The sequence below is a fragment of the Megalops cyprinoides genome, chromosome 2 (genome assembly GCF_013368585.1).
Source record: "Megalops cyprinoides isolate fMegCyp1 chromosome 2, fMegCyp1.pri, whole genome shotgun sequence".
NCBI classification, from domain to species: domain Eukaryota; kingdom Metazoa; phylum Chordata; class Actinopteri; order Elopiformes; family Megalopidae; genus Megalops; species Megalops cyprinoides.
The window spans coordinates 6,584,383-6,608,711 of NC_050584.1; the positions used below are offsets into that span (position 1 = coordinate 6,584,383).

General features: G+C 37.8%; 1 protein-coding gene across 1 annotated transcript; it reads left to right on the forward strand.

Annotated features, from left to right (window-relative positions):
• On the forward strand, nucleotides 1-23,782 carry cdh19 (cadherin 19, type 2). The gene is made up of 12 exons (XM_036521904.1): nucleotides 1-161; nucleotides 12,432-12,821; nucleotides 13,157-13,451; nucleotides 14,126-14,245; nucleotides 15,533-15,700; nucleotides 16,335-16,522; nucleotides 18,693-18,946; nucleotides 20,268-20,404; nucleotides 20,828-20,949; nucleotides 21,518-21,635; nucleotides 21,895-22,146; nucleotides 23,101-23,782. Exons 2-12 carry the CDS (start codon nucleotides 12,612-12,614, stop codon nucleotides 23,613-23,615), a joined length of 2,379 nt encoding a protein of 792 aa, XP_036377797.1. The 5' UTR covers nucleotides 1-161; nucleotides 12,432-12,611; the 3' UTR covers nucleotides 23,616-23,782.
• Nucleotides 23,783-24,329: the final 547 nt, after the last annotated feature.

Sequence of the window (24,329 nt, forward strand, 5' to 3'; positions counted from 1 at the left end):
TTTCTCTCAGGGGGATTTATCTTTAACACCCTGCAATGCTGTAAATGTCTTAGTTAGACCTATTGTCCGTGCTTGGTAGGAAATGGCCCACAATGTTGTTGTGCAACTGACTGTAAACTGGTGGGGTGCACTTTGGAGTACTGCAGAACTAAAATGCAAAGGTAGGTGGGTTGCTTTGTTCACTGTCAGAGCTCCCCTTATTTAATGAGTTGAGTTGCTTCAATGCTTCTGATTTCTTTGAATTCTATGTAGTTTCTGAATGGGGAGGCAGATATTAGCAAACTATTTAAAAATTGTTTTGCTTCTTTCTTAAAGCTCACACTTTTACATGTTTTTCCCCAATTATATTTCATTCTCTGAGTCAAGGTTTTGCTGAAAGATTCTGCTAGCAGAAAGGAATCACAGACCTACCAGGTTTTGAAATAAAGTGTTTTTGCAAAAAACGTGGTGTTGTAATGGAAAATTGATTTCTCATTGAGAAACCAGAGGACTTAATACAATAATTCAATCTGTAATATAAGCGCTGCAACCTTGGCTTTGTGGTTTCAGCCTGTGGATATTGTTTGCAACTGCCTACATTCACTTAACCTGCTGCCGTTTTTTACCATGAGCTCACACTCACTTAAGGTGGAACAAAAGAATGAACTTTCTCAGAATAGCAGAAATCTCATCTTTAAATCTTGCATCCTCATTATTTCCGAAGGAGGAGCCTCCATAAACTGTGATGACTTTGGAAAAGTATTCAACAGTCAATAATATCATTTTTTGTGTTAGTCTGTATATTTAAATGAGGGTACTCTGTTTTCTAATTTTCCAAAATTAAGAAGCAGTACTTCTCCAATCAATTTCATTGCAAACAAGATAATCATTTTTGTAATTGTGTGTGCGTGTGTGTGTGTATGTGTGTGTGTGTGTGTGTGTGTGGCCATTGAGGCCACTCAGTCATTAGCTAATAAGTCACTATTGGGTTGCTGTGCTAGTTTCTAATTGTGTTTTTTATTATACATAAATTATCCATTGCTTTTAGCAAAGATTCTGTTCTTCTGTTTTTTTTTTTAATGTATGGAGTATTAGACAGCACCATTACATTCATGTTCCTTGCAATCAGGCCCGACGCCAGGAGAAAATACAGAGGGGTGCAATTGCAGTCCACGGGGATACACAAAAAGTCAAATACAGTGTAGATATTGCAATATAAGGAGACAACTGGGGGTGAACTGAGGTCTGTCTGGTGCATAGTGGCTGCTTGCAATGTAGGAGTGACCCAAGTCTTTTTTTGAAAACTGGCAAAATAATTGCTAGAGTAAGTGGAAAGTTGGGCTAGGAAACCAGCTGAGTTAGTGATCTAGACAACCGTTGTGGATTGGGGATAACCTGAAAGGGACGATCTTAGGTTTCTCTGTTGACCTGTGGTGCCAGGGAGAAAGAGCAGCTCAGAGGCCCTTGGAGACTGCCAAGGCCCAGAGGGAGAGCAGTGCACAGATGCAGTAGGAATAGTGCAGTTCTGGAGAGGAAAATGCCAGAGTTCGGTAAGGAAGCTACCCTATCAACTGGGGTAAGGGATGGCTCATGAGTTCCAGGATGCTGGCTGGAGCCATAGGGGGGAGCTATCGTTGACCCCCAGAGCTATGTGGGAGGTAAGATTTCCTGGTGTCCAGTGGTCCTGTGTTTGAGAGCAGCATTGGGGTTGTCAAGGCCTTAAGTGAGTGACTGAGAACATCTGGACATTCACAGGATATTTCAGAACTGTTACAAGCCACAATATGGCCATGTCACAGGTTGTGAGATTGGACCAGAAGGAAAGTAATGTGATGGAGGAGGCTTCACCTATCTGCACATCAACTATGCTGACTTGATGTGTCAGTAAATGTTGAATGTTCAGTAGTGTGTGTGTGTTTGTTAAATCTACCTCTGAAAGCTTTAAAATGACCTTATATTTCAGAGAATATATAATTAGGGACTGACAAAACACACACTCAGCACTGGCTGAAAACAGAAAAATAGCTTATTGTTTGACAGATTTTCAGGTTAAGACCTGTCATTACCAATCCAGGGGTTTTCCTAGAAAGCTGTTCAATCAGCTGTTCAAGGATATTCAAAGAGATTATGAACAGTTTAAAGATAATGCCATAAAATCATTTACCTTAAATGGTAAAGTAACAATGCCATCCATGTATTTGGCATATTATTAATTAAGGATAATGTAAATAACACATGGCATAAACATTCATAAATTAATGTATAATTCAGATGCTTGGTTTTTATTCATTATAATTTCTCTTGACATTTTTGTTGTGGTGTTTTTGCGGTTGTTTAGCGAGGGGCCCCAGGGTTACATCTCAGGAAAGATGAGGTGTCATTGTTTTGTGAGGTGGAACAGCAAACAATGTGTTCTAACACAGCCCCCTTTGGCCAATTAAAAGTTTACTTTAGTTCTGACACAGTAATCTTATTAAGACTAATAAATGGCTCACCCTAACCAGAAGTGTGTGCATGTACAAAAAAAAAACATACAAAAATAGTGTTGCCATCTCACTCGCAAACATCCTTGTAAACTGAAAAAGTTACTATCAACAAAGTTACCAACCAGCTTTTTTTTAACTTTTGCAGCAGTCAATTAAGGAAAAATTTTGAATATTAAATAAAGCATAGATATATTCTGAACATCAGTCCTTATTTTTTAATGAGCTTAATCAAAAAACCCAAAAAGACTTTTGTGGTTTATACCAGTTGATTCATTTTTAGAGTGGTGATAGTACTTGTCAACTAAGTTTAATTGGGTTGCATTATGACCTTTAGTTATGATGTGATTTAGTAAAAACAGCATATTACCCAAGCCCCAAGCCAAGCCTAAGTGTCACTCTATTTCAATGAATATGATATTCTCAACACTTTTCAAAGTACACTGTTCAGAGATTTATTGTTCTGAAGATATTTATATCTGTTTTTTTTAGAAAATTAAATGTGTCATCTCCATAGATTTATCTTGGAGTGTTCATACAATTCAATATTGTTTGAGGAAATTCAATGCTCCACTTATTTTCTTACTTCATCATTATAGCCCTTATTCATTATAAGTTAATCATATTCTCCCCTCCTGCTAGCTAAAAGTAGTTATTTGTGCTATTCTGCTATAGTGGGGTGTTGTTTAATTGACATTCAATACATTATCATTCATCTGAATAAGTTTGTGTACTTTCCATAAAATTGACAGTAATGGTCAAAATCTGTTTCACATACAGTTTCAGGGGATGTGTTTATATATATATATATATATATATATATATATATATATATATATATATATTTTTTTTTTTTTTTTTTTTTTTTTTTTCTGAAAACTGGAACTTTTTTCTGTATCTGATGATTGCTCTTAGTTGTAAACCTGCCTGAAATAAACAAGACAGGAATCATGGTAGCGAAGACTTAAACTGAGTATTGTTAGGAAGTGTATGCATCTAGGAGAGAATTGAGCTTGTCCAGCTGCCTCCTGATACTTGTGTTGTGTGTTTTAGGCTGTGAGCTGGCTTCAGGAATAGTATGTTTACAATATTGACTGTTGTGTTGTCCTCAGTTTTCTTGGTTTCTCATTGGAATACTGATCTGAAGTTAAGTGATGGCTACAGCTTTGATTTCAGTGATTTCTGCACTTCCCTGTGAGTTTGATCTCCAGTTCGCAGTGCAGGCTGTTGATGGCTCTGTGACAGCTCTTCATTAGCCCACGATTCATTGAGCACTAATTGAAATGTCACCCCAAATGGCTGGTATATATTTATATGTCCAGTTTAGACACACATAAGCTTACATAAAACATCAATTTTGAATTGTAAAAAGAAATCCAACACCAGTAATTTAAACATAATGGGATTATGTTAAAAAGGTCTCAGTTTTTTTTTGCAAGGAATAACAAAGAGGCCATTACTATTTCTCATAATGTTCAATTCCTTATTTTTGGATGTCAGCTAATATATTCAACTTCATAAAGCATTCATGCATGTAAGTTGCTTCCCCTTTTCTGAGGTATTCTGACCATTCAAAGGCTGTGCTGTTACAGAACCAATAAAATCATCTTTAATACGGATATGAATTATTTACCACATTAATTTTAAATTCCAGTAACCGACTTTGACATTATATGACTAATAATTGGCATGCAGTGATTCGCATAGTATTGGTTAGAGGAGCAGACAAGAGCACCTGCTCTTTTGTCCTCATTAAAAAGTTGAGCACGCTTTCTCACAAAGATACAGTAGATGGAAGATTATCATCAAATAAGAGCCTTTAAATGTTTTAAACGCCTTTAAACTGGATGAATTTCATGATCATTTATCCTTGCAACTCACATCTATTCTGCCTTGTGGTCATGACAGTTCTCATAACACTCTAGAGTCTAGACAGTCCATAAGGACATGAAGGGCTCTGACACAATAGTTTTACACTGCTACCTGCTATTGCTATTTTGTAACACAAATAGCAATAGCACAACACAATCATGTATATTTACATCTTAGTGTATACTTTTTTTAAATTGTGATTTACAGAGAAAAAATAAAGGTAACACTTCAAGAGAATATATTGGAAAATGTCCAGGTGAATACTTTGGATATTGGGTATGGTGTGGAATAGTTACTTGTATATTGTGGTTATTCCAGTGAAAGTAATTAAGTGTTTTTGCAAAACTAACACTGGGAGAAGGGTGTTGATTAAGGAAGTTAAACACTATTATGGAGAAATACAAATCACAATGTGAATCTGTCCTCATGAACCATAAGGCCCAGCTTCACTGGTTCCTAAGGATACATCATTTGCACACAGCGTAAGTTCCCTGGGGTTCTGCCTGCTATCACTAAAGCTCATTCCATTCCATGCTCTTAAAAACATTACCCCTGATCAAGTAGCCAGCTCTAAACAGAGGTACAAATACACACAAGAAGCTTTTTTAATGCAGCTGGATCTGTTAGACTCAATTCACTCCACGGCTGTGGCAGGAGATGAGATTTCAGATGATGACTCGATCAAAACTGCCACGGCCGTGTATCACTTACGCTATTATTAGTTCCAGAGCGCATCTCTCTTCCGCTCCGTGTGGCTTGTGTCATCACATGGAATACAAAGCATTTGCTGTTGCTCTGGGAATTGAACCAGTGAAAGAGTGTTCCCCCATGCCTTCTTCATCTCTCCTCCCCCTGGCTGATGGAAACGAGGCATAAAAGTGCTCTTTAAGGACTCCAAAGACTTTGTTTTTGAGGAGCAGAGAATGTGCGGGTGGGGTATTAGGAGAGACAGACAAGAAACAAGACACTCACAGACAGAATATGGAGAGGATGACACTTACAAAAAGGAGCAGAGATGTGTATTGAACTCTGGAAAGGAAGTGGTAGTCAGTACTTTAATACATTAACATTGGTGCCTTTGCGCTTGTTGGTCTGTTTCACAACTCAGACCAAGATAAAGTTGTTCCATTTTAGCTTTACATCATGTGCATTAATGTCGTTTTAGTGATGAGACGGTGTGGCTTCACTCCATACTGTGTGAAGACACTGTTCTGTCAGTAACTAACCTGTCTGAATGAATTGTGCTATAAAAATAGTATGATTGGTACAAATCAGTGAATCACTGACAACATCTGATAGCTCCACCCATTTTCATTTTCAGCCATTTCCCATCACCACTAAAACACCTACTAAACAACTTCTAGATAATAATAAGCAGCAACAGTTAGTATGTTGTGGTCATTAAACTGTAGCAATGTAGTTCAAGCCACAATGATGCAGTCACTTCATAAAAATCCTAAATTGAAGAAATAGTGTCACTTCTGGTGTTAATGATGGAACAGTGGCAGAAAAGAATAACAGCTGTTACATAATTCTTAGCAATTTAAAACACATGACAACATAACAGTCCCCATCCTCCCTTTCTTACATTTTATGATACATTGTACACCTGCTTTGCTGTTCAGCTGAGTCTCCAGCAATGCAACATAAAGTGCACCTGCTTAGATTTGATGACCCATGGGGCAACATGAATTGCTCACTACTATAACATTTTGAAAACCATTGAAAATTAACACAATAGTACGAACAAGAGGCTTCTACTTGTTAGAAGAGGCTGCTACTTGTCTTATACTACAGTGCTTCAACCTTGGACTTCGAAGAAAGCAGACAGTGAGGTTCATATTGTGTTACATAGGTCGCACATGACATGGACAACCAATGCACAAAGTTATCCATTAAAATTTGCTTAAATTGGGAAATTATCCAACCTTGTAAAAGCAACACAAACTAAACCTGGCTTTGCCTCCACTTTCTTTTTGAAGAATTTATGAATGTGTTATTAGTACCCTAATAGACATCTGGGTAATCTGCATGGAAGAGGCAAGAGTTTGTTGGAAAAAATGCTGAAGTAGAGACTTGTGTCATAACCCATCTTATGTGATGTATTAAAAAAAGGGATGAGAATTTTTCAGATCGTGTTGCCTGAAAATGAATATAGATGTATTGAGTGAGTAATCAGTGTAATGGATATTAAGATATTAGATATTTATATCTGAACATATGAAAGGTTTGAAAAGTTGTAATTCTGTTGCAGAGTATGTTAGGAATCCCTAGTGGTGTGCAGAAGCACTGCTGTGAAGTCTAAAATGTTGTAAAAATATTTTGGCTATCCGTTGATGAATTTTTAATTTCTGCAAGAATACCAAACTGCAGCAGGTTGCCAAGATTAAATATATAATGTCTTAAACCCACCAGCCAAAGCTAATTCATGAAATCAAGCAGAATGGAACGATTTTCTGTTTAGTAAGGCTTGTCATAGTTGCCAAAATTATCCTCAACACTGCATTGAAACCTACATAACAAATCTGTTCATAAGTGACAAGACCACAGTGCACTTGGGCCATCTTGCAGTCATTTCCCACAAAGCAGTCTTGATCCAAATATTTTGCTTTCCCTTTTTGTAATATCATCATTAATGTATGATGTTTAATTCCATGGTTGCTTATAGTACATAACTGCATTTGCCTCCAATCTTCTCATTGCTGAATCAAAAATGTATCAAAAGTGTAGGTTTTGCTCTGCCAACAGTTTCTCTTAATATAGTCAGTCACAGAAAGACAAAAATAGTGTTTAATTTATTGATGAATGTGCTTGAATCTCACTTCTTCAACTTTATGTAAATTTTCTTGCATGTCCTTGTGTGTGTGTGTGTGTGTGTGTGTGTGTATTTAACACTGCTATTCATCTCCTGCCCCATTCTACATCTGTTCTATCACTGGTTAAATTTGAAATGGGAGGAATTTGAGGGTAATCTAGAGTAGATGTTATATTACAATGTGATTTTTGAGAAGACAAAACATACAATGAAAAACAGGGCATCACAAAAGCACTTGGCACCAGCTGCTCAATTTACATTAGCATTGGTATCCATGCAAGCACAGTACTATGGTTTCATATTGGTAACGCAGATAATGGCATTCCCGCCTGTGCTTGAAATTGATTTCCAGGCTTTGTATTTGCAAACTGTGCATTTCAAAAAGTAAAGTGTCTTCATTTGAGAGGCTTCATGAAAAAAATAGTTCCAACTTTTTATTCCAATCCCCATTTATTTAAGTTGTTGTTAAGCCCGATATTAAAGTATAGGATTTTTCACTGTCATGTTGAGATTTCATTCTTTACAGATGGTAAATTGAAGAACAAAAACAGTACTGGATTCAGTTCACTTTGTTCTTCTGTATTAACGGTATACTTCAGACCTACACATTTTTAATAAAGCCATCCCATTATCTTCCCTTTTATAGTGTGTGTTTAAATATGTGATAAATAGCAATAGATATCAGGACACTGTTATACTAATAAAGTTCAATAAAGTATTTGTAAAGCCACTTTAATAGTTTAATATTGTGAATCAAAACTACATCTTCTCAATATTATAGATTTTTGTTTTTGAATTTATAATCTGTTTATGTGCTAAAGCACATAGGACATGTGCTCAAACACATACTTTAATTTACACTAAAACACATCCTTCCATGATCATGTCACCCAGGAGTTTGGAGACAAGCCTAACCTTTGAGGAAAAATAATTCATATCTTTCTGACCACATAGTAAGACACAAACATTAGATTATGGAATACATACTTTCTATTGGTATTTTCAGAAGTCTGTCTCTCTTCATTTTGTGAAGACAGACTTGATTAAATTGGTCATTTGTCAGCTGGAGTGTTCTATGTAATGTCAGAGGAATGCTGGTTGTGACATGCTCTCATGAACTACAATACATGGTTTTGTTTCCTTTCAGTTTATTTTGAGGATGTCCTCTCCATTGGGCTGGATGTAAAGTTCAACATCTTCAGCTGTAGAATTGATTTTCCTCATGTTGCATAATTATTTAATGTTCTTTCTTTTTAAAATGTCCTTGGGTTACAAATTCAATGCAGTCTTGAGGACATTCCAGGAAATGTTGATCATTTTATTAAGAATTATTTTCACTGGTCTGTTGAAAATCCTGAATCTTTCAAAACAGGAAAAAGCTATAAGGCCAATTTGATGCTCTGATTTAAGCCTTTGCTTCTTATTCTGATATTTGCTATTTTCCAAATTCATTTGACATTATAAGCACTGCTTTCATGAAATAAAATAGATGCTGGTTATTTGGAAATTTAATTTGGACATTAAATTTCATGCATAATAAAATAAAATACAATGGGAAAGGGGGAAATGAAAGGGAAATTATATAAATGACTGTATCTGCAAGCCCTTGTGTCAAGAATATTAAAACTTGCAGAAAACAATTACCACTTATTTGGCTATTTTCTTGGCCTTTGTCCTTCAAAGTATTATAAATAAGAAAGAGACAACACTGTCTCTCTTGAGCTAGAAATATAAAATGATAAAAACAGATTTTGTTATTTGGCAAAATATGTTATTACGACTGCTGTAGAAGAGGCCAGACCAGAATGCCAGTAAATTATGAATTGCATTTTGCAATTGAACAAGTTAAAGTATACCAGTTGGAATCTAAACAATGCAACTAATTAGCAAGCACAATTGGCCATGTTTGATGTCCGGGGCTAGACCAAGAAAGACATATGACAATTTACAAAAATAGAGCTTTTTTTGAATTTTACCAGTAAGCAGTACAGAAAGGAAAGAGAAAGAGGCAATGCATGTTGTACACTATCAAAATGTTTTGTAACACAGGAATGGTCATTAAAAACACAGGGCTAAACAAATCAAGAATAACCAAACTTTGATAAATATGGGAATACATAACTAATTAAATAGCTCAGCATTAACTGCTTGCTCGTAGCATTACACAAGCATTCAAGTCAAAACCCCCTTCACATAAGACATTCACGGGATGTTCACACACAAGATATTCCCATCTTCTAACTTAAATATAGCAAGAAATAACGTATCCAAATAATATTATCGCTTCACAGTTCCCCCACACATAGAAAAGAAAACAAATTATTGACACCCGATAGGAGTGACATGCTGACAAACAGGAAGTGTGTACAAAGCCTTGTCAATCCTTGCTCATATGGCATCTACAAAACACCTATAGTAAAGTTCAATAACCTGTACATTATCTGAATATATTCTGCCATATCTTTAGGTATGAAATATAAATTAATCCATACAATCAACTGCTTTACACTGTTATTGTAATTATGAATATTATTAATACAGTGATGATTTTTTTGTATGTTGTAGTACTATTGTAAAGGCTAAAAAATGGTTTCTTTTTCACTTCCCTCATTCTACTCAGCTGGTCAGTTGCCCCACTCTTCTCCCTATTTCTTTCCAGATTAAATATTTGTTCTTTCTTACTGCAGTGTTAACTGATCTCTTCTTCATCTTTGCATTGTCATCAATCCTATATTTCATCTCATTTCAGACCTTCATCTAAAAACATATTTATTCCATCACCTTGTAGATATACAATGTAAGAGAACACAGACAAAGCCAATATTGTACAACATAATGTGTTTCACACATGCTCAGAGTTGAAAATGTGTTGGATCTCAGACATATATGCTCACATATTCAAATGAATAGTGTGGCAAGCATGAAAGATTCTGTTTCATAGAAATAAAATGGCACACACCCATTCATTCATATATGCATCCTCTCCCCCACTCATGGCGGCACATTCACACAAACACCTTTGTAGTGCCCTCTCAGAGATGAAGAGGGAAAGATCACTTTGACAGTGGAAATGCTAATGACACACCATGACAGAGGAAATGCTAATAACACACAGGGACATTCAGCTCAAAGAAATAAAGGAAACTGGCTAGACACAGATCAAAAAATCAGTATAATGTGAAACTTAACTGTCACTTGAAGAGCTTGGACCTTTCAGAATATATTTCCTCATATCTTTTTCCCAAACATGTCAAATCAATGATGTGACACCAGGACAGTGTATTAAACTTTACTGACTGAAGGGCCAATCCATACTTGAGCACAGCAAGTTTTTTTTGCACACATCATTTGTATGTGTGTGTGTGTGTGTGTGTGTGTGTTTGTGTGTGTTTTTCAGATTTTCTCACTGAGTTATTATTATTATTGCCTTATTGGCAACTAATTATGGAAGCTGAGCAAGTATTTCTGTGAAAGTAAAGTACCTCTGGTACCAAGATGAGTCTTTTCAATACTTGGAATAAAGTAAGTAAAAAATGTCAGTATTAGTTTTTTTTTTTAAAGCAAGAAACTGCATGGTGCTTAGTCCACCCCCCCCAAGGGTTAGGATTACAGTGGGATAAGAGCCTAATAAGAGGATTACAATATTTGAACATGCTGAGTACTTCACAAGAAATACAGTGTAAAATGAAGTGTGGAGGAATTTTCTGAAGCAATCTGTGTGCATTCTGCATTGGGAACTGGTTGAAACAGATGGACACTGCTGGATAGGAGTCTGTCTGTGGTCTGAACTAATAACTTAGTTATTCAAACAACTAGCTAGCTATCTTGCTAGGGACAATTGTGTCAGCTGTCATTGCACAGTCCAGTTTTTCTGCATTCAGCTGTATTTAAACAATTGTTAGTGTGAATCAGCCTATTTAATGCATCCTTGCTATTTAGCTACCATTGAGATGCAGCTGCTTTCAAACACAACCATATTAAAATGCAATAGATAAAATGAGCTGGCTGCATGCATGGAACAGTGAACCCTCCCTTCCCAGCTATGTAACAGGACCACATTGTAAAGATTTTAAAAAAAGAACTAGCAGTATGCATACCTTGGAAAATAATGAGGTAAAATTTCATTTTGGGCAAAACACCCTTTTAAACTGGTTATTTGTCCAGTCTGGGCAAGAGAAAAAATGCAGAAAGTATATTAAACCTTAATCTTTGTGTCAGACCAGCAAAGTTGCAGTCAACGTTTTACCAAGAATAAACTGAAGCCCAGTAAAAAACTAAAACTTGCATATATTCAGTACAAGTTAAAATGGTATTGTTCCATTTACACTGAACAAAATCTGAATATGCTTTTCGTATATTTGTATTACATTGCTTTAAAATTACACATATCATCAAACATCAAATTTATAAATAGCATTAAGCTCAGAATGCACAGGGCAGTCGAAACAAGATTTCAAAGAAATCTCATGTTACAATATTGATAGCTGTTGGTGATCTTCAAAGGATGAGAGAAGACCATCCTTTCAGCTTTAGACTGTAGAAAAAGGAAGCACCGTGACAATAAAAAGCATAATTCATGATTTCATACTGGACCTCACTGCTTATCATCAGTGTCTAAAATTTATCTATAAAACTGATTCAGAGGTTTTGTCTCACAGATGTATATATAATGCGTGATTATTTCGCTTTCAATTATGTCCCCTTATCTCAGTGCAGCTTATACAGGCTACTTGTTTAATTGTTTTTTAGCTATCCAATGCGTTGAACACCATCACTGTACATACTGAGTGGAAAAAGTAGATATTATTAGCCCTCTGACAAAAGAATTGTCAGTGTTAAACAACCATAGAAGCCCAAACGTGGGACAAATATGAACTGTTTATAATAAAAAATTGTCATGCGTGATGCATGTGCAAGCTCAGGACTGATGATATTGGTAACTAAAATGGTTATCACATTTGATATACAGCCCCTTGTAATGGGTTCTCCACACAAAAATACAGAAATTCTCCACACAAAAGTGCAAAATTCTGGCACAAGGTGGACAGGAGTTGGACATCACTGAAATCAAGGAGATGGGGCAAAGGTGTGACAGCCAAATGGCTAATCAGGCACAAAAATGCCCATAAGAGAACATAACTGACTGATCAGAGTCATTAGTGGCAATCATCAACAGCTCCTTTATGAATCATATACTTTATGCTTAATTATTCAAGACTTACCAAAGAGCATTGACCCTGTTTATATGTTCCTAATTACATTATTTTGTTGATGTTTTACAGAGGGACAGAAGGCTACAGAAAAAGGATTATTGCTGTGTGGCACGTCTCCCCTCAGATGTTAATACTTACTGGTGTGTTCCTGCGGTACAAAGAAAGGATGTTATAATGGAACAGTGACACCCATGCTGTTTGCCCAATATTGAGTGGAAGTAGGCAACAAGTCCCAGCTAAAATTGAACAATGAACCGTTCTGCTTTGTTTCCCATGCTAATTGTCTTTTCCATGATGAGTTTTTGTGTAACAAACAAAGCACAGGCAGGGAGGCAGAGTCTAAGGCTCCACGAGCTTAACAAGAAGCTGCACATGTCACTGCATCGACTCAAACGCGGCTGGATTTGGAAACAGTTATTTGCCCCAGAAGAAGATCCGACTCCACGAACAATTGGGAAGGTACATGGTACATAACATGGCAATGTCATATAAATTGTTACTGCATGCAATGCATGTGTGTTAATCAGTTGTGAGCTGATTCTACCTACAATCTCAGATATTTTTTCTCTGATAAAGTTTTATAATAAAATAATAAATGTACCTATGCACTGCATATATGTGTATATAATGAATGAAATATATATATACATATATATATATATATATAGCATAACTTGTATGCAATCCAATTACATTTTAATTTATAAGTAAATGGGACACATTTTCAAAAAATTAAACATTATTTTTGCATATTCTTATTTTATTTATTTTAGTTTTTTGTTTGTTTTTAACAGCTCAAATCAACCTTTGACAAAGGGGACCTTTCAATTAAGTACATATTGTCTGGGGAAGGTGCGGGGGAGATGTTCAAGATAGATGAATATTCAGGTGACATTCGAACTTTAAAGAAGCTGGACAGAGAGGAGAAGGCCTTCTATGTTCTTCGAGCCCAGGCCTTAGACAGGAAATCCAACCAACCGGTGGAACCCGAGTCAGAATTCATAATCAAGGTCCAGGACATCAACGACAACATGCCACAGTTCATAAATGAACCCTACGTGTCCAGCATTTCTGAAATGTGTCCCGTGGGTATGTTCGCCACGAGACATTTTGTACTTATGACATTTTTAGCTGTTGTGAGGTTGTTGGGGTTTTGTTATGGGGTTTTGTCCATTAGAAATCCTTTAAATATCTCAGTCATAAATCTGAATGTGTATTCCTGAGATAATTTTAAAAATTGAAATTAGAGGGCACATGACGCAGCAAAACTTTACATAAATGTACCCATGTGGTGAATTTGTAAGTTTTTCAGAATTTTGCTTTACATCTGTATATGCATTTGGTCATGTCAAGTAAAGCTCACATGAATGCAGACGACAGACAGAGAGAATAATATTAAATCTTAACACAGCATGTTTGAGCTTTAACCTTGAATTACCAAAGGAAATTACTTTTTCTGTTTCTTACTCACCACTATGAGTCGTAAAACTGACTGACAGTGCTCTGTACAAATAGCAGTTAAGGACAAAGCACATTGTGGCTTTTGAAACAGTGCCAGAAGGAAAGATTTGTCACAGCAGGACAGTAATGGCTGTTGCACACACCTGCACATCACAGTGCCATGTAGGAGAGTAGTCCAATCCTGTGTGTTGGTCGTAGCCATGGAGACACCAACTCTGCAGGATGCCCACATAATTATTTCTTCCTGTAGACACAAACAGTGGACAAAGCCAATGCTGCCTGTGTGGTCTCTCCTCACACAGGGACCACAGTGGTGCAGGTGACAGCCACAGATGCTGATGATCCACTGTATGGGAACAATGCCAAGCTCATCTACTCCATACTACAAGGGGAGCCATACTTCTCTGTGGAGCCCAAGACAGGTAGCCACTATCAACCAGGACATGAACCATTCCTAGACTTATCAGGAATAGATGTCTCTGCTGCTATTTAGGTGCAGTATTTGTACAATCAATTTGAATTAGATGTAGTATCTGAACAATCAATAATCAATTTCCAAGTCTCCCATTATGTATTTAACTGAAATTACCCTTATCCAAACAAACGTCACAATTTTTGTAGCTGTTGTATTAATCTCATATTGAACCGATTAAGGTTTTCTTGTATTTGTAAAAGCAGATATAGTCATTTGGTTATTCTTGTACAATGGTGGCCCAATGGTGTTTGCTGAAATGATGTCATGATTCTTCTTGGATTTTCTTGATAGCCAATCATTCAGCTTTGTCTTCAGCATGACCAGTGCTGGAAGTAGCTCAAATGTATACTCCAATAACACAGCTCTGCCTAAACTCCACCTGTTTTGGCCTGTGTGACCTATCCTGCTTGTAGTCATATCCTGCCATGAGATTTATATGCAGATGCTGTTCCTTTGCAAACCACAATTCAACAAACAGCATATGACTTAGAATTTTTGTAACCCTACTACTGCAACTGTTCTGAACCTTTCTACATTATTGGGTGTTTTTTTTTTCCATAACATGTTTCATAATAAGTAGCAAACAAGTGCCAGGTTTGGCACAGCTAGGCATGTAGTGAGCTAGGCAGCTAATAATTTCAGCCAAAGGGTAAGGGTGTGCTGTCAAAAGTCTGACATTTGCTCTGACTCAGCAGCATTAAATTGCTAAATAAATTTGACCTTTGGAAGCTTTGCATGATGTTACAAGTAAAACCATCTGCATAGCTTCAAAGCCTAAAAATAAACTCAATGCCTGGGCCCTCAGTTTCAGTACAAAAGTGGCTGAAATGCAGTTCTGAGGAAAGGTAAGTGGAATAGTAGGAAGATGGAAGAGTCACGATTAATAATTTTGGTCTTGTGTAGTGAAACAAATACAATAACAATTTTATATGTGACAGAAATTGCAGTGCTGCTAATCCCTTTATAGCTACTGATTTGGTCTCAGTCAAGAATGCTCTAAGAGATCCTTCGTACACAAGGACCTGTTGCTGCCATAGACACAACTGACTCATGACTTTTTAATGTAGATCACAAAAAAATGTACCTTTTTGTCAAGTGAGCCACGTCATCATCAAACTATATCTTCATTCCTCCATTTTAACTCAACAGTTCACTGCTCCACTGTCAAGAATATTATTCCAGACCTGTGTCTCTCAGGTGTCTGTGACAAGGCTGTGATGCATGTCATTTCTAGGGATCATTGTGACCTCATGGCCAAACATGGACAGAGAGGCCCAGGAGAAGTACCTGGTGATTGTGCAGGTGAAAGACATGATGGGTCTTACTGGGGGTTATTCTGCCACCACTACAGTCACCATTAGCCTGTCTGATGTCAACGATAATGGACCCACCTTCCAACACAGTAAGTTGCACCATATTTCATTTATGTTGCAAAGCCTGTATTATTCCAACCTTTCAAAACATATACAGCTGTCTCTCATATAAATGTCCTCAGATCAGTTGGCCCAGGCTTAGAAGCCACACAACATCTAACATTTTATTTGAAGTTTGTTTGGCCAGTAGTTGTTTTCTGTGTAACTTTGTACATTTTGTGTGCAATACACAGCTGTGGTAAATTACCTCTAGCTATTATCCATAGCTACGCAACCACTGTAAGGAAAATATCCAGAATGAATGACTATTGATATTTGTCTTTGCTTTATAATATTTACATATAGTATGTATATTTGAATATCAAGAAACCTGTATAAATTTTGTATGGCCACTTTACAATAAATACGAGAAAAAATACATCATTACCTCAAGTAACACTATTCCCATATCAAGACAGAATACTCAATGGGAGTAAGCACATTTCCCCCAGCTAATTTGACAAAATTCTTACCTGTGACCTTTGTCTACCAGTAATCTGGATTAATATAATATGGTATTCAATGAGCTATCTGTTTATTCATCTATGATGTTAAAATTAACATTCACACATTACTCTTGCATCAATATCAATTCCTTTGATCTGTAATCCCACATATTTGCAGACCGCTTCACCTTCGTTGTGGCAGAGTCTGCCCCCATTGGTACCACTGTGGGCAGGATCATGGCAGATGATGCTGATGTTGGCATCAATGCCAGGATGAACTACAGTCTGAAGGAGGCAGAGGGCAGTGACACGTTCCAGATTCACACTGATCCTGTGACACAGGAGGGAGTTATACTGCTCGCCAAGGTAAACAGAGAAATTAACACTCTAAATGTTGTAGACTTGTTTCAAACTATATTGGTCCACACTACCTGTAGTTAAATGCACACACAGCGCAGTACCTGCTCAGTCAGAGTCACCATGCCCACATTACAGTGCTAGTATTTTATTGCAACCGTAGCAAAAATTGACAATGCAGCAAAAAAAAAAAAAAAAAAAAAAGGTACGCTGGAAATATTTAAATCTGTTTTGTTGTAGTTCATTTAGCAATTATGACACATTTAAGCATTTGTAAAATGTGGTGTTTTTTAATAACAGCTGTATTTCTTGCTTTGTATTTGATCTTGTGCAAACATCTTTTTGCCCTGAGAAACATGAGTACATCCAAACATTTATCCTTCATGCCCATAAAAACGGTCTCCACAAATGTGGTCAGTATTCCTCAGATCAATGTTGAATACTCATTTTCATTGAGTACACTGTTCTGTACCTCACTTGTCTACGATTTTATCTCAAGACATGGCCACAATGGTTCATTGGTTCATCTCTACAAATATCTGTAAGAATTCAGATCAGCTTCAAATAAGCCTCTTCTTCAGTTGTAATGATTACCCATCCTTTTTTATTTTTTTTTTTAAATTAAGTATACCAAGGTTGTGATCTTAATGACAGATTAAAGCCTGTGACCAGGTCAACTTCGGGTAATCACTGAACTTGCAAAATCTGAGTACATACACAAGGTAAACTCAAAAACACAGCACAGGCCAGTAACAATTTTGGAGTTCAACTGGTCTGTTGAATTTGTCGTCTTCCTTGAATTGCTTCTGGAGGACATTAATAAGATTCCCAGTGGACTCTCTACTAGAAGCAATAATAATGAACTTGCATGAACCAAGCCTGTGACATAAAAGTGGTTCAAAATGACCACAAGTTTGTTGTCAGAAATGACACATGTAACTGGGCTATGTTTACTGTTGTAAAAAATGTGTTATGCATTCAATTAGGGAAAATTAGAAAGGATCCTTTTTGGGGTATCAAGAAATAAACTAGCTTGCAGTGGCAACTCATGCCTTTACTGGCAACTCAATTACTTTTCCCCAACATGTGCCCTAATTCTATCTACGGTTACAGCAAGACGGCATTGCTGTATCATTTCTGAGAGTGGAGACATTAACATTACATTGTTGAATTAAAGGAGTCTATATTATTACAGTACCTGTCTGTGGGATAAGATAGCTAAACAGTTGATGGACAATGCAGACTTATGTGTATCACACAAAATCATACTAAGCTAATATGACATTAGTTGTGATATAGTAGCTCATTTCTACTGGCTAGCTAATTATTAGCTAGCCGGGGGGGGGGGGGGGGTCTTTGGTACAGTACATTTATTTTTATTGTTTGTTCGTATGAGCCAGTATAGCTGCAGCTGGATAACTAGCCTATAATTATAATTAGTGACTGTTACAATACATTTACTAGCTAGCTACCTAACATTGTGTTGCAACATGTCTAAGAGTTAGCCTGCTAGCTAGCCAGTAACAGACTGGCATTAAATTCCTCTGTCCCATCAAAGCATGTGCAAAAAATATTTAAAAAGTATTTTCTCACATTCTTGACAGTTCAATTCTGTTGGAGCAAAAACCTGTTTGCCAGCATTCCTTTTTAATCACATCGCTAACTGATTTGAGCTGCTAATAGCCTTCCTTATATTAATTAATTTGTTTAAATGATGAGCAGTTATAGCCTCACTATCTGAAAATGCAGCTGTTTCTTCTGAAGTTACTCTGTGATAATACGTTAGGTTTTAGTTTTGAACTGTAGCCTAAGTTTATTGATTTTGATTATGGGATGACTGTGAGGGGTTGTTTAGTTGGTTAACTACCTACAGTGTTGAGTAGTGTCTGAACAAGCCACATCATTGTGTATTTAAGTGTGACGTGACATTTCTCATACTAGTAAAATTTTGCAATGTATCAAATGACTGGTTCTTTATTTATTTTAAATATTTGTGTTCCTTCATCAACTCTACCATAACCTTTTTGTTGTCAGATGCCATTTGATGGTCATTATTAGCAATGTCTACAGTTCATGGGAAAATATGAGAAGAATATATGTTATGCTGCTTCCTAAAAATTATGGACAAATAATGCATAATAAAATAAACTAAGTCTGTTAATGTCCCTGTTTTCCTTAGCCTCTGGACTACGAAAGCATGAGACGGTTTGTCATAGATGCAGAAGCATTCAATGATAATGTGGACACTCGCTTCCTAAGTTACAGCGAGTTCCGTGACCAGACAACGCTACACATACGCGTGGAAGATGTGGACGAGCCCCCAGTCTTCACCACTCAAAAGTATGAGTGGAAAATCCATGAAAACTTGCCAGCGGGTACGACAGTCGGCGCTGTCAGTGCCAGGGACTCGGATGCAGCAAAAAATCCCGTTAGGTAACTCCACATTGCATTCAACCTTGGTGACATGCTTAGAAGTGAGCTCTCTCTGTAAACGCCTATTCAATCAGCTTGAGATTCACTTCATTGTATAGTAATTCAGGAGATTGCTTTGTGAGACAGCTGGCTCCGGGGAGCGAAAATGATTTATTTCAAACTGTGTTACCAGCTCTGTGGCTTCAGTTATCTTTTATCTTGCCTGGCTCATATTTATCTCACATTACTTTAGCATGAATTGAAACCTGCTGAATAATATATGCCTGCCTTTCTCTTCATTGGCTTTTCCACCTACCACTTAGGTCTATCACAAAGCAATGTCCCCAGGGTTAAAACTGCATGAAATATCAAATGCATGGATAAGGAGGAAATGGTATAAAGCACAACATGCAGTTGCATTCCCAATTCCTGCCCAAACACTTTTATTTAATTTGTCAATTGTAAGTAATATGTAGGGTTGAAAATTCAACCTGTCTGCAACAAATCCTGCTGATTTAGGGACTATTTAGAGTGACAACTGGAGCATAAATATCTGTTCATGGCGGGTATCATTTAACCAAGGCATTTTCAATGTAATGCGGTGGATGTCTGGCATTATTACTTTAACAAGTGTCTGTCAAGAGTTGTGGTGGTTTCCAGAAATATCACTTCAGCACACATGCCACCGCACTGCTGACTCCTCTGGTCAGATTTATCTTCATTTTCCACTGTGTGATGACGCCACTGTGTTGTTTTGTTCATCTTATGTTCTGCAGACTGGAAAGCTAAAAAATGCTTGGATAAAGTTCAATTAATTCAATAAAGTCAGGTCTAGTCCAGAAAAAAGGTTTGCTAAGTCTGTTTATCTAGATTATTTATTAGATTTAGCATATTGGTCATGTTAAGCTATTTACTCTGAGTACACATGTAATTGCTAACACTTACGCCATGCTGATCACAGAAAACAGAGCAAGATGAAACAAAAAGATGATTTGGTAACATAATATCGTGAGTGTAATTGAAACCGAATTTGGAGCTTTCCAATAGTGCTTTTAGGGGGGCAGGCAGGAACAATAGCAAAAACAAGTTTAAAACTCAGCTTTGAAGATTCTACAGGTCAATTCTACAGAACAATAATTACATTATTCAATTAAATTTTCTCCTTTTTGTGCTACCTCAATAGATACCCCTTACAGAGGAAAACAATAGCATTGGAAGTCTACGATTTGTTTCTGGTACCACAAACTCTTGCAAAGGGTGCTATCAATAGTGTGTCAGCTCCAGAGTACCATTGTACTAAGTGAAATCTTGACTAGTCATGTCTTGCTGTCTTTTCTTGCAGGTATCACATTGATAAGGGCACTGATATGAAAAAAATGTTTAAAATAGACCCAGACAATGGAACAATTACTGTTGCTAAATCCCTGGACCGAGAGGCTGCATCTTTGTATAATTTTACTGTTACAGCAAAAGAGACAAGTAAGCCAAATATCTTTCAGCCGAAGCATACATGTATAGCAGCGCAATTGTTTTATTTCCATGAGACGTGAGATACACGTGTTGTGTACGGGAAGCGTTGCCTTCACTACGTCCAGATAAGTCCGCTACATCCCATTCTGCAATCGGGATTTTTAAACTTTATTATAACCTTGTGGAACTATGGACATATATGCGAACAGACATTGTCTGAATGGATGTTAGACGGCGTATGACTGTATACTCAAAGTGATGATACTTTTTCCAACTGCTATTGGCATGTATTTTTTTTTACTTGGTAATTATACTGCTTTTAATAATAAATCAGAGATGAAGACATTTTCAAACATTTATGGAGGTGTATATGCACTGCATTTCAATGAATGGCATATGCCTATAACATCATTTTATTTTTTTATTTTGTAGAACAAAATTATTTATTTTCTTCTGCAATGGTTTTCATCAAAGTTTTGGATGTAAATGACAATGCTCCCCAGTTCTCCCAAGAGTATCAGCCATACATCTGTGAAGGGGTGCAGTCAGGTGAGGTAGGTGCTTCTCAATCAAAATTCATTACAGGGTCTCATTTCTGTTATTAAAATTTACTGTGTCATACTGTCATATTTATTTCCTTAACAAAAACCCTCATCCAAGGCAATTGACATAGCTAACATTTTACAGTTATGAATTTATAAATACTGGGTATGTACTGAAGGAAACCAGGGTGGATGCCTTGCTCAAGGCTATAAAAACAATACCACAACCAAGACTTGAACCTGCAAACCTCTGATCACAAATCAGGCTCCTTAACCACTTAAGCCACACATCTTAATTGTTTTGCAGCCCATGATTACATCTGCTTTTTTCAGAGGATTTCAGGGGAAATGTGCTAGAAGATAGGAAATTTGTACATTATCATGCCATTTTTTGAAGGACAAATTTCTTTTTGTCGCTAGTGCCACAATCAGTGGTTTTGAACCAGTCACAGTCTAACTCCACTATCTTTCACATAAATTATCTCAAAGGATATCAAGCAATTTGTCCAGACTAATGCATTTCTTTGGTAGCTTGATATCTCAACCCTTCTGATCTGACAGCTGTCTCCTAATCCTCTAGCTCGTCCAGGTGATCAGTGCTGTGGACCAGGATGACCCTCCAGAGGGGCACCATTTCTACTTTTCCATGGTTCCAGAAAAGCACATCAACCCTAACTTCACCCTTAGAGACAACCAAGGTGAAGTACAACAAAGCAATGACCAACTTCAGCAGTGTTCTGTTTCTGAATGGTCACAATGATGTACTGTCAATTTTCCAGCTAAAAGAGAACTGAGGATCAGTGGAAAGTGGAAGTAGAACAGGAAGGAAGTAAAACAATTTCCCCTACCACAATCGGGACTTGGATTGACAAAGTCAGCCTTGCAATATTGAAAAAAAAATCAATTAGGTTAGGAACATAATGCAAATTATTCAGTCAGTCCCCATGTCTCACACAGATAACACTGCAAGTGTCCTGACCCGCAGAAGCTCCTTCACTCGGCAAGACCGTACCCATTACCTTTTGCCCATTCTGACCGCTGACAGTGGCACCCCAGCGCTCACCAGCACTACCACCCTCACCATCAGTGTGTGCAGCTGCCACCCTGCCGGGCACTGTCCCACCGGTGGAGTGGAGGCCTTTGCCCTTTCCATGAGCCTCAGCATCCAGACGCTCATTGGTATTCTGGTCTGCCTGCTCACACTCACAGGTGAGTGGGGAACCCACCCACGTGCCTCTGTTGTGAATGGGGCACCACTGATGTGTTTGTTCCTTGAGCAGGCTTCTGTTGCCTCCCCTGTAGGTTTCCTGATGAGATTGTCCTTCTGGTAATGGGCATGGGGTCAACTCATGCTGAAGCTGCATTTTGTGTTTGCCTGTGTGTGTGTGCGCGTGTGTGTGTGTGTGTGTGTCCATATGTGTGCTTGTGTTTGTGTGAGTGTGAGTGTCATCTTTTTTCTCCTCATCTTGTTTTTTTCTACTCCCTCCCAAAGAAGGCCTTGAATGAACTTACACATGTTGTTGAATTTTAAATTTACATTTAGGAGGAATTAGGATGTTTGTTTATGCAGTGCAAAAGAGTGCAATGTTTATTCAGAACAATGAAAAAGTGCTGTGGCTTTGAAAATCGCTGATAATATGGCAAGAAATGAATCGTTTCATTTCAACTTATTAAAAAATATATCTTTTTGGACAGAGTAGTTGCATTAGTTTGAGCTAGTGCAACACAACTATAAGCATCTTCACGTCACCTTGGCAAGTATTAAGTGTGTGTCTATAAAATGCTGCTTGATCATTCAGCTGGTTTCAGCTGACAACAGTAAATTTGTTATGTTTACTGTGTTATGCTTAAGTGTAACTAAATACCACTAAGCACCTAACAAATGAGCATTTAACTATAATGTACCATAATATGAGAACATTTAAATACCATCATAGGGCATTTAAAGGCTTTGCTAAGAGTAAATCTTAATTAAAAACCCTGCTGCTGTGTTTATTTCCCGTGCCTATCATTTAAAGTGTTAAAATACTAAAAAAAAAATTAATCCTATCAAGACAGTTGAAATAAATCAGACTGGTGATTCATAATTACGGTCTGAAGAATCAGAATCTCCTTGCTGATAAAACTATGGCCATTTCCTTCCTGGCTGTTTTGTGTTTGCAGTCCTGTCAATACTAATGCTGGCAGTGAGGAAGCACAGGAAGCAGGAGCAGCAGGGGGAGCAGGGGCAAGGGGAGAAGACGGAGCAGTGGGAGGAGGTTTCAGAAAAGGTCCTGCGCTACTCAGAGATGGGCGTCTGCGGCAGTGACTCAGGAGCCTGCCGTCCAGTCCCTCTCAGGCCCCACCCAGGACGCAGGGAGCGCAGGCTTAGGAGAGAGGAGGTCGCAGCCAGCATTCGAATGTCCCTACGTCAGTCCTATCTCATAGGTCCCGAGGATGAGGTCTTTCGTCAGTTCATCCTGGATCGGCTTTCCGATGCCGACGGCGACCCCTACGCTCCCCCCTTTGACTGCCTACGGACTTATGCCTTTGAGGGGACGGGGTCTGCCACTGGATCCCTCAGCTCTCTGGGCTCCTTTATCTCGGAACCTAACTTTGAGCGACCCTGTGATGTGGGGCAGAGGTTCATGCGGCTGACACTTTGGAACGGGGCCAAAGAGGAGCAGACAACTTTCTGAGCTCCACTCTCATCTGTAGTTGGACCGAACAAGATGGACTATGATGGTCAGGAAAGTTTTCCCTCTCTTCCCTAGCTCGTAATGTTGGGACTGTCAAATAGATTCATTTAAAGTGATGTCTTTCCTATTTTTATCATGCAGTGCCTGAAAATCATTTTAACAATATGTATGTCAGATTAACTTTTTTTTTCTTCAGTAATAATGTTCAAGTATGATGACTGTTTGTATCAATACTTTTTATGTTTCCAAAGATAGCCATGAAAAAATATAAATATAGTTTTATAAACGAACTTTGAATAAATGTGCAACATAACATTTTTTATTGCTTTTTCTCCTTCAGGCAGGCCTGTTTTGGAATCAGCAATTATACATTTGGCTCGTTTTACAGCTTGACCTGTACACCTGCACAAACTGGGACGAATGCCGTCCTCACACAGCCAATGGCTGCATTTTTGCACTACACAGTGCACTACAGTTGAGTATCTCATTGCGGGATAGGCACCGCGCCACTGATATTGTCTGAACAACTTGGAAGCGCCTGATGAATTGCGTGGTGATTGAGAGTGGTGTGGTGAGGAAACCCTGGCCATCCCTACCCACCCCTGTCCATGACTGAAAGAAACTCTGTTGTCTGCCACTGTAGGATTCCAGTCATTATTAGGAGCTTTGAACCTGGCCTGTAGGACTCAGCCTGCACCCAAGGTGAATGCCTTG

Bases quoted from the DNA above. Each gene is read 5' to 3' on its own strand.
- cdh19 (XM_036521904.1), top strand. From the start codon at position 12,612: ATGAACCGTTCTGCTTTGTTTCCCATGCTAATTGTCTTTTCCATGATG. The intron at 14,246-15,532 runs GTAGCCACTATC...TGTCATTTCTAG, and splicing joins CTCTGTGGAGCCCAAGACAG to GGATCATTGTGACCTCATGG. The intron at 20,405-20,827 runs GTAAGCCAAATA...TTTATTTTGTAG, and splicing joins TGTTACAGCAAAAGAGACAA to AACAAAATTATTTATTTTCT.